Source organism: Halyomorpha halys, unplaced genomic scaffold, assembly GCF_000696795.3.
Source record: "Halyomorpha halys isolate HHAL.00 unplaced genomic scaffold, Hhal_1.1 Scaffold741.1, whole genome shotgun sequence".
Lineage (NCBI taxonomy): Eukaryota > Metazoa > Arthropoda > Insecta > Hemiptera > Pentatomidae > Halyomorpha > Halyomorpha halys.
In genome coordinates, this window is record NW_027111496.1 from 34,711 (window position 1) to 46,311 (window position 11,601).

General features: G+C 28.2%; 1 protein-coding gene across 3 annotated transcripts in view; it reads right to left on the bottom strand.

Moving 5' to 3' along the window:
* Positions 1-4,277: 4,277 nt before the first annotated feature.
* The window catches only part of LOC106685778 (uncharacterized), a 208,665-nt gene continuing 201,341 nt past the window's right edge, over positions 4,278-11,601 (bottom strand). For all 3 annotated transcript variants that reach the window (XM_067049535.1, XM_067049533.1, XM_067049534.1), the window contains 4 exons: positions 11,145-11,292; positions 10,889-11,021; positions 7,249-7,447; positions 4,278-7,168 (listed from right to left, as the gene is read on the bottom strand). In XM_067049535.1, the coding sequence (XP_066905636.1) occupies positions 7,020-7,168; positions 7,249-7,447; positions 10,889-11,021; positions 11,145-11,292 (629 nt within the window). In that variant the 3' untranslated portion in view covers positions 4,278-7,019. The remainder of the gene's footprint in view (positions 7,169-7,248; positions 7,448-10,888; positions 11,022-11,144; positions 11,293-11,601) is intronic.

The window sequence follows — 11,601 nt, forward strand, 5'->3', positions numbered from 1 at the left end:
AGACAAACATTGGAGAAAACTATAGTTTAATAAAAAGTTTTTTAATAGTTTTGTACTATATCAACATAAATAAACATTGGTGTATTTTATTTAGACCTAGCAACCCAGGATCAGGTTGCTACTCTTCAATAATAACACACTGGAGAGAGAAAAACTTGTTATACTGCCACCTGCATTGGCTTCTCATTGCATACTTAACATTAGTTAACAAAATTTGTTTTGAAACCTATATGTACATAAATAGTCATAGTATAAAACTTTGTATCATATGCTAGTCAAACTTGATTTTTTTATTGTTTTTGTTCTTTACTATAAAACTTTTTTTTTGAGATAGCAGTGAAAAAGGTTAATCAAAATAGCAGAAAAACTATTATGTTAGGGCTGTAACACTAAATAGAAAAGATATTAAAAGGAATGGAATAAATTAAAAGAGTACAAATTGAAACAAGCAGAATCAATATTACCATATTGACAAATATGAGTATAGTAATAGAGAATAAACTTTTTTTTCTGGTAATTAAGTTGCCTATTAGCCATTATACCAGTAGTAATATATATTGTATTATAGCATATATGTATATACATTATAATATATTGATTTTTTTCTTTTTTGAGCATTTGTTTTTCAACTAGTTGCTTTTCAGTATTGAGCTGTAACAGCAAAATGCCTTTCAAAATTATCAATTTTCTTCCTTACCCTGTGTTTTTAAGTTTTATTCAGCTCATCAAGTTATTATTGTTTGCCTACTTAATCCTTTCAGCTTATATCACTTTATAGTTTATTTACGTATTTAATTAATTGCATATGCATTTTTTTTCTCACTTTTTCATGACTTTAATTTTAAATAATTTTGGTTTGTACATATATTTACTTACTGGATTTTAATAAATGTATTATTTTATAATTTTAATATTATTTATTCTCACACTGCTTTTATTTTCTTATAATGCTTATACTATACACTTTCTTCCAGTACTACTTGTGTACTTATATTATCTCTTATCTTCTACTTATTCTTTTATTCATTAGGGTTATCTTGTTTATTGTTCTTAGCCTTGGTGAAGGCTTAAGAAATCTTGCTGAAATGTTGGCACTTATAAAATAAGTTTTACTTCTTTGTATTCTTTACAGATCGTACTCCAAACCATCTCCTCATATAACTAATGTCTACACAACTAATAAATCATTTCAAAATTTAATTTCTATCAATTATTTTCCGAGGATTATCATGATTGTAAAAGAGGTTGAAAAAATTGTGAAGTATTTAACTCTTCCTAGGCATAATATAACTATCTTCCATTTTTAGGTATCAAAAATGGATCAGCTACTTAGTCCCTCATGTACTTAAATTTCTTCTTACACATAGACACACACACACATATATATATTATTTATTTTTTTTGGATGAGTCTTGAGGATCAGTCAATGATAAAACTTTGTTTTGGCAACGTTTTGGAACTTTATTGTTTGCATAGTCATGCCCTACAATGAGAAAAACAGTATAGTTTCGAAACGTCACCAAAACAAAGTTTTATCATTGACTGATCCTCAGGACCCACCAAAAAAATATATACCTACAACAGTCAGGAAAAGAGTGTTTACTGTTGCAATGAAAAGAACAAAGAGATTGGAAATTGAACAATTAAAAGTGAATATTAAGAAAATTGTAAGAAAAAGTTGATTAATAACAATATGGAGAAAGCATTGTAATTTTGATGATAGAAGAAAATATTAATTTCTTATATGTAAAAAGTTATAGTTTATTTTATTAAGTAAAATTATAATTATATATAAAAGAAAATAATTGCAATAAATTAATAATTATTTGCAATTTATTAAATTAATTATTTGCAATTTATAAATGATTCTTTTAAATGTTGGGATTATTAGATGTTTAAATAACATATTAATGCATTATGTTGATTATTAAAACATTTATTTAATTATTTGTATGCAAAATGAATATTTTTAGTTATTTCAGTATTTGAATGTTAAAATGATTTTTGTTAATAAGCGACTTGAACAGTGCAATCTAGATGAGACAAACAGCAGTCTCCATGCACTAGTAATTGACGATGTAATAAGAGCAATAAAAACTTACAAAATTTTGTTATTTTAGGTGTACAAAGTAGATTAAGTTTTTAGACTTAAAAACAAATCAAGTCGTATTGGAGACGTGTGTCAGTGTCACCAGAGAAAACTATTTTAATTTAAATAGTACAAGGTGTTTTGTAATTGTCAATTGTGATAATTTGGACAGTAGAAATAAACAGTTAACTGTCTTAATTTTGATCATGATCTGATAAATTTATCAATGTTTCGAAGAAGAAATATTTAATATGAAGTTATGAAAATTACAAAGAATCACTATGAGGTCACCTCAATATACAATAAACTTCAATCAAGATACCAACAATCAAGTAGTTTATGACAATTATAAAAATTTTATTTATTTTTCAATTTGTTTATTTTTTTTAATATAATTAAATTATATTTCTTTTGTAAATAATTAATGGTTTTTCCTCTATCCAAATATTTCTGGAATAAATTATTATAGAACGAAGTTGAATTTATAGGAATAAAACTCCAGTCAGGAGCCAATCAAAGTTGGTGCTTTAACTCGCTCGGCTACAAACGGCCCTCCAGGCCTCAACTTGCTAAGCCATCAGCTCCTCTTGGTTTATTATTTTTAATAATGAACCTTTGTGACTGTCAATCAAAAAAGGTTTTGTGTTTCAAGATATGTTGAATTAAAAAATAAAAACTGTCCATCTGCAATTGGCTTTTGTTGTTTTGTAGAGTTTTGGCCCCTAATGACTATGTACCAAATGCGAGGTGAAAATATGAGATAGAGGGTTTAATATTTAATATATTTTCTTTTTCCTCAGATATAATACAATCATGATAATATAAGATAAGAGATAATACAATTATCTCGTATATCCTTTTTACATGTTATTTTTTTTTTCAGTTTTTTTAGCTAAATATTCATACATATTATGATTTAATGTTTACTTTTATTTTATATTATTTTCATACTTTATTATAATTTTGTATTTATAATATCTTCTGCTTTTATATTCTTACACTAAAGGATGAACAGTGCTTTAAGGTTTTCGAGGGGTAGACCGAAACGTAGGAGGAAATGGGAGGATTGCGTTAAAACTGATTTAGTAGAATTGGGTTTGGAGTGGGATCACTGGAAGGATGTATGTCGAGAGCAATTGGTGGTATCTGCATCGAACCTTCAGGTCTTTAGGCCTTGATTATTATTATTATTTGTTTTTATATAGAACTGTCATTTTGGAATGGTCATTTCTCCTCACTCCTCCATCTTCCTTCATTTTTTGGCTTTCTTCCTAGCCAAAACGCGGATATCCTGATTTGTTATTTATTTTCCTTTTTCCTCACCTTTATTTTGCCCTTTGATATATTTACTCTCACCTTATTTCTTTTATTTTCATCTTTTTAACTATATCTGTTTTGTTTTTTCTTGTGTTCATTATTGTTCATCTCATTTCTAATTTCTTTAATTTAATCTGCTAATTTTAAAATAATTTGTTCACATATTTTTTACATTTTATAGTCTTTCCCTTGTTTACTTTATATTTCATGTCATCTTTTGCTCTTACACTGTTTGTAATATTTGGTTTTATAGCCCGAATGAATCCCTGCTATTTTTAATTTAATTCTTTGTTATAATTTCTATAAAGATTTTTTAAATAAAATAAGTAGTTTCTTTTAATATCTTTTGAGTATTTTTCAAGATTTCAGCCTAGTTAGGGTATGAAAATCACTAATATATGCATGTATTCACATTAACAAGGTAAAATTTAATTATAATTAAGTTTAATTTCTCATAATTGTGTTTAATGATTTCATCTAAATAATAAAGATTTAATTTAAATAATAAAATGTGAACTGGGTTAATAATAATGCAAAGAGTAATGGGTTCAGTTCTTTTCGGGCAAGTACTGCTTTTTGAACTACGGTTATAGAAGGAGGTGATTTGTTTAAGATCACACTCAACCGCCAACATTTTCCCCAATGGATGGGATACCCACTTTATAGAGGGCTCTCGAACCCACAGGGCTGATCCACGGCTACAGTAACAGAATAAATAATTATCTGCCACAGCCAGATTAGAACCCAGGTCCTTGGAGTTGGTAGCACGGTGCCAACTCCAATTTACAATATTCATATATACCTATAATAAAAATAAAATATTGTTTTGTTTAGTGAAGGTTAACCATAATTAAATTTGAGATGATACATGTTTAAATTATAGATATTTTTATTAGTATCAATACAATATACAATACTCACATTATAATGTGGAATAACTTTCACAATCAGCATCATTACACATCACATTCAAAATCATTTCTATACATCATAACTTTCAGTCTTAACTAAATGACAAGTAATTTTTAAATTTACTTAATCTATTCTTTGGACTTCTTCGGCATACAACTATTAGAAAGTAAACTGCTACACGTACCATATCAACTCATTACCACAATTATGTAAATCATACATAAAATTTATAACGACGAATGATGATAAAATATATCAGTAATAATATTAATAATTAAAAATTGTAATTAACAAATTAAGTTGGAACATATGTCATCTTAGAAAAATCAAATAATATATGGTAAAATGTTCAAAGAAGACTAGTGTTCCTTAACTTTTAAAACTTAAAATATATTGTAATGCTACCATATGTAGCTTGGTAATCATTAGAAATACAACATTGTGTACATGCTGCACTTTTGAATATTATACTATTTGTACAAATAACAAAAACTATTTAAAGTAACAATAATTTTCTAAGTATAATCTAATAACATTTACAATAAACACATATACAATAGGGTCCATCAATATCACATCATCCTGGTTTTAAAGCACCACATGGTCTCAATATTGTTTTTTTGTATTATTTTCATTTCCCACAATTATTAACCATGTAAAATTTTATTTTAATATGTTTAATACTTAATGTGATATAGATTTTCAAAATTGTATGAAAACAGGTGTTGTTGTAATTCATAGGGATGGCAAACAAACAAATAAAAATGAGAGACCATGGATTTCATTTTAATTTCTTGTTTCATGATTTGAAATAGAATGACCCAGTAGACAAACAGAGAATGGTAGCAATTTAGTTTCAACATTTAAACAGATCTTAATCATTCTATTAACAATACATTTCAAAATTCAAAAAGAGGTGCACTAAAAAATTTAAAAATGTGGTTTTAATTATTCAGTTGTTATCAAAATTGATTTTCAAATAGTGATTAGAAAAGTTGCTAACAGTTTAAAATTAAAGATAAATTGTTTTTGGGTAATATTGGAAACAGTACAGCATGAAAGATAACTAAATTGGTATCTTATTAGTTTGACAGCAGATTAATTTATAATGTAATACAACAATAATAATGTTATTTCTAAACTCCCCTCATCCTCCATCTTACTTGTTAACTAAATGTTTAAACTATTTACAATTTCAATACATCATTATAACAAGATACAATAATACTTTGGCTTTGTATTATCACCTTAAGAAGCTAAAACCTTTTTTCATACAATTCGTATAAAAATTAATCAATAACTAGTAACTATTTTCATGCTGTTACGTTTTTAAACAATAATTTTTTATCGATTGTATTTTCCCGTCATAATGTATAAACACCATAAAGGCTTTTTCATTCACATTTACAAGTAATAAATATACAAACATTATCTGAATGGAACTAGAACTTTTCTTTCTATACAAACTAGAAATTGCACTTCATAAAAAATGTAGTGGAATGTATACACAACTTTCTTTTTCAGAAAAATCAATCAGTCTAGGCCCATAAAATACATTAGAAGGCATACACACTCCCAGTATAAACATTAGAGGGCATACACACTCCCACTACAAACATTAGAGGACATACACACTCCCAGTATAAACATTAGAGGGCATACACTCCCAGTATAAACATTAGAGGGCATACACACTCCCAGTATAAACACACCCAAATTAGTATCAAACTATTCACACAATTTCAGTCAGTCGAATGATTTTGATTTTTTAATTTAAATATTTAATTATTACTTTAAAATAAGGCATTTTGAATTATATTTAGCACAATCCTGATTCACAAAGCAATCACTAATTTATAAGATTGTTACAGGCACAGCTCACAAAGAAAAACAATTGAATCAGTTTTGGAAAGCTAAGTTTCATTAATCATCATCATAATAATAGGATATTAGGGAATAATCAGCTCTCTAGATGGGGGGGGGGGTTCAATTGAGGGTCACATTTAAAAAAAATTCAAGTCTTGAAATAAAAGCTAAAATGGCTTAACTGTTGAAAGAATGATCTAAGTCAAACATCAATTGTTTGCCTATTTATTGGATTTTTTAAAATATTTTATCTACTGCAAAATTGTATTTATTAATCTACTCAATATTGCAAATCATTTAAAGATGTTTAAAATAAAGTTAAATAAAAATGTAGACAATTTTACTTGATAATTATCTAGGATCAACATTCAATTTATTCTCCATCCAAAGTTGGCACTTAAAAATACATCACAATAATTCTGGTAAACCAACCCAAAGATTAATTATTTTATACCAGCCTTACTTTAAACCCCTCATAAATTAATAGCTTTAATATTAAATTCAAATTCTCTTTTATTACTGATAAAGAATAAATATCAAATTTTATCCAATTTTTTTTTTTTTTAGGAGACATGAAAACCTCCTCTTGATAGTGAAACTTTCTAAAACCTATTCGTAAATTGTTGAAAGAAATTCACTATACCTGATTATGCCCTCCACTATTTGACTTGCAAATTAGATAGGTGACCCTATATTTAATAGCTGCGATATTTTATGAAAATTATGCATTCACTTGAAAATGTACGAGTAGAAACTAAAATATAGTAGATAATAAATCCCAGTTAGCAGATCCTAAATATGTTTAGTGCTTGATAAGCCTCAATCTCAAAAGCGACTATGGCCTGAGGACATTGGCTAAAAATTGGCCTGGAATATTCCCTGCGGGTTTATAATTGGCCACAATTATGACTTGCCCTAATTTAGATTTGGCCCTTCCTACTCCAATCTCTCTAGAACCACGCCAAACCATCTGAGTGAAGTGCCCTGCAACAACAGACCAAAATAAACTAATGAATTCTTTAAATTCTATAACTTATAAATCAAATTAACAAAATATAATGTACCTGCAATGAGTGCCCTTGGTTCGACTCCGTAATTGAAATGCCTGACTTCTGAATACCAACTGGTACAGGCATCCTTTGCACCACCCAGACGAGAACTCCAGATCCCTAGAATGTTTTCTCCATAAGGGCAATTCGGACGTTGCTCTATTTTTTCTTCTTTCGCCAGGTGCATTGCCCACTCCTGAGCATATTTGTTTAGCTAAAACAATATTTTTTAAAATTTCAATTATTATTGTTTTTGATATTTTTCAATTAACAAATGTAAGTTTAAATCTAATAGGTGAGCTGTTATATAAATATTCATGTAATATAAAAGCAATAGTAAAAGATCAAGCATATGCAAGAAAAGCCAATAAATATAAAGTTTTATATTTTGCATAACACCAATCTGAGAAAATGTATTTAGATTGCCTATGAAAGATACTTTTAATAACCTAATCAAAGTATTAAAATTAAATTAAATCTGTACCCCTACAACCCAGGAAGAGTCAGGGGTCCAGTATTTTGTAAGGAAGCACTGTCACTAGACCAATGGTTGTGCAGGAAGGTAATTTGGTCAGAATCACACAAACAAAGTATAAATATTACTCATATTAATCAACGATCTTCCAATAATCTTTTTATATTTTTGCGAATCTGCTACGTTCATAATTGTGTTTCACATGTCACAAGAGGAGATCATAACACAAAAAAAGGCAATCTTTCCCCACCGGACCCACCCCACTAAGCTAAGACCCTTGGGGAGTTATGTTCCTATATCACTTTTGAAATATTAGTTTAAAACGGGAAGGGGAGACTTTAAGTTGGTTAAATTGAGCAATATTTAAAAAGTGCCTGAAATTGAAAAACGGCATGAAACGCTCCATGGTAGCCTCCTAAACAGACAATTATAGTAAGTAGGTAGAAAAAAAAAGGGCAACCCTTCCCCGCCAATAATCAGAAACCAAAGTATTAGAAGAGATAAAATGTTTAACAATATTGTTATAATTGTAATATGATAATGTACGTATTATAGTATACACAAAGAAGCTATATAAACCTGTCAGCTATAGTTCTATATTGTTTTCTTAAATTAATATCTTACATCTATTATCAATTAATAAAAAAGATAAAATGGAATTCTAACTCTGACCAGTTTAAAAGAAAAATATTCAATATTAAATAACATATAGATTATTAAACATTTCAATTTGAACCAGCAAAGTCACTATGTTAATATTAGGAATTCATATCATTGTTGAATTACAACACTGATATCTACCTAACAGCTCAAAACTTAGTGGAAGGATAAACATCTCAATAAAGGATAAACCATCAACTATTAAATAATATATTTCTCTATCCTCTATAGCATGTATACCTCAGGATTACAACCTCAAGTTTTAGACATAAGCAATTTTTACTCATATTCTATCCACAGAAATACTGAACAGTAGACTTAAAAAAATCTACTTTGACAGTCAGGCATGGATTTAAACAGAAGGCAATTACACAAAACGTCCACTACTTGTGGTTGTTTTGAAAAGTGTTGCATGTTACAGCAGAGGTCTGGATACTTAACAATAAACAAGCTGACAAGTTCTCACTTTGTTTAACAAAACTAAAATAACAAATCTGCAGAGTATGTGAAATAAATTTTATTTATAAGGCAAATTATTTTTTTGTTTTGTTCCATTTGACTCAACTTAATCTTCCTACATCTTTTTTAAAGTGGGTGTTTATCAGGATATTACAACAGGTTACTATGTGTTTTACTGCGATGAATCAAGTAAAATTTGCATTAAATTTTCATAATTTATAAACTGTTAGAGATTAAATTCATAAAATTGTCTTATAAATAGTAAATATTGATGAAGTAGTCCTGTAGCTTTAATAGAAATTAAAAATGTTAATTATTTTAGCTTCTGACATTTAAAATTCTATTTATTCCTATCATACATATTTTGACAAATCAGAAAAGTCTTGCTATCATGAAAACCCTAATCAGGCTAAAAAAAAAAACACACTTTCGTTAACGATTTAAATAAGCACAAAATGAGAATATTATGATGAACAGAACTTTACTACTCATATCTGATAACTCAGATATGATTTGATATTATGCCATTTTCCAATTTTAGCCATTTTTTCAATCTTAGTCAATTTAACTAATTTTTTTAACTTAAGTCTCCTCTTCCCATTTTAAATAAATGTTTTAAGGTAAAATAGGATCAATGCCAATTGAGGGCTTATCAGGCCTGACTAAATGATAAAATGTGTATTTAGATCTTCACTATTGCTCATGAAATGTTTTATGGACCATGCTCTGTTATTTATGTAATAAGAGCTTCTATCCATTAGTGCTTGTGTTAGATATATGTGTGTGTGCGTGTGTTACATCCTAAATATTTCCTATGCTTAATCATAAGTTTTTCTTGATCCTTTTCTTTAAATTACAGATTTTACAAAACTGATGAAAACAAGATTGAATTAATGATTTTTCAATTCCTTACAATTGTCTTTTCCTTAATAAAAAGGAATGAACAGGAAGTAATTACATACATTAAAAACATGTTTTCTCTCTTTTAGATCTGAATAGGAATCATGATTTTTTAATGAAGGCACACATACATAATATGTATATTAGTTCTAAACAACATGGCCGTACACAGAGGGTGGCACAAGGGGGCAGCTGCCCTCCTAAGAGTGAAAAAAATTATTAATATAATAAAAAATTTTTTTTCAAGCAAATACTAATTGTAATCACTAATAAAGCACCGCGACAATTATATATGAGTATAATGTTCTTAAAATTTTGGTTCCATTCTCCTTTTCCGTGCTGAAATCTCAGAACCTGATTTACTATGGCCTACCCCCTGATTGATTATTGCTTGCCCCCCCCCCCAGTTTCAACCCTAGATACGCCCTTGCTAAACAATTTTACATTCTGTGCCATGTTTAGTTCTAAAACTATATGTCTATATCTAAATGGTAATCCATCATTTATGCTTATGTTGGAGTACATAAGGAGGAGATTAGAATACACAAGGAGAGGGTTAGAGAACTTAAAGAAGGCTTGATGTAGATAAGGAAGAACTTGGACTACATAAGTAAGAAGTTTGACGTAGATTAGGAGGAGGTTCGAATAACATCTTAAAGTAGAAGTAAAACCTCAAAAAACAATAAAACATTATTGATATACAATGTTATTTGATATTTTCATAACCTTAATCATCTTCATGGGATGACAATTGAGGATAATTTTATTTAGTGTTAGTAGTTGTTATCACAATATAGATTACAGTCTTAAATTTAATTAAATTATTTATAATCATAACTAAATATATTATATTATTATATCATTAATGGATAGGGTAAAGAAAATTGAAAAAATAAAAATGAAATAACAGAACGTTTTAGAAATAAATTTTACATGCAAGAAACATTTAACAAATGCACTCATTACAATAAAAAGATAAGATAAAATTAAAAAAATGAGAATCAAAGTAAAGGAGATGGTCTTAGCAAAAGATTACATAAATATTATTATTTCAGTTAGAGAAGATGTAAGAATGCAATAATAAGTAATCCTAGACCTAACTATTTGAAGGTTCCATTGAAACATATTATATAGTAAATGTAGACTAATTCAAAAAGACACCTCTTTATTGAGATGCAATGGAGGGCTTCCATGCCTCGATCTATATTCATTGTGAAGTTTCACCATATCTTTTTGAAATTCTTCATCATTCTTCACTTCGCTCGCCAAGCTCTTCGGAGGGTGAGCAAAACCACTGAAATTCAATAAAAACATTTATTTGATTAAATGATTTATTAAAATTCAATTGAAAAGTTTAACTGTACATAGCATTTATGTGTACACAATTTTATACAATTGAAAATTATTAATTTTTTACCCAAGAGGTGGTACATTCTCAGCAAAAGAACCAATAAAATTTCCAGGTGGGTTATAATTGCAGACTACATAAACTTGCCCAGTCTTACTTGTAGCCATTCCTACACCAAGTTCCTCACTTTCCATCCATACTACTTGAGTAAAATGACCTAAAAAAAACAAGAAAGTATTGAATACACAATTTAAAAAATAAAAAATTTCGATGGTTCTTATCAGACATTTAAATATAATTAATGTTATGAATTAAAACATACAGATCATAATAACTTGATCAATAAATCGTGGCTAGTTATTACAGTATATCATTCAAGAAATCAAGCAAAGTGTAGTTAGTTTTCATTAGATTTTTGAGGCCCTAGAAAAAAAAGGTAGAAAATAGTGAACTTATTAGTTGGTTTCATTCTGGGTAAGGACAGGGAAAGATTTTTCCCCTAGCGTCTAAAAACCATCCGAGATAA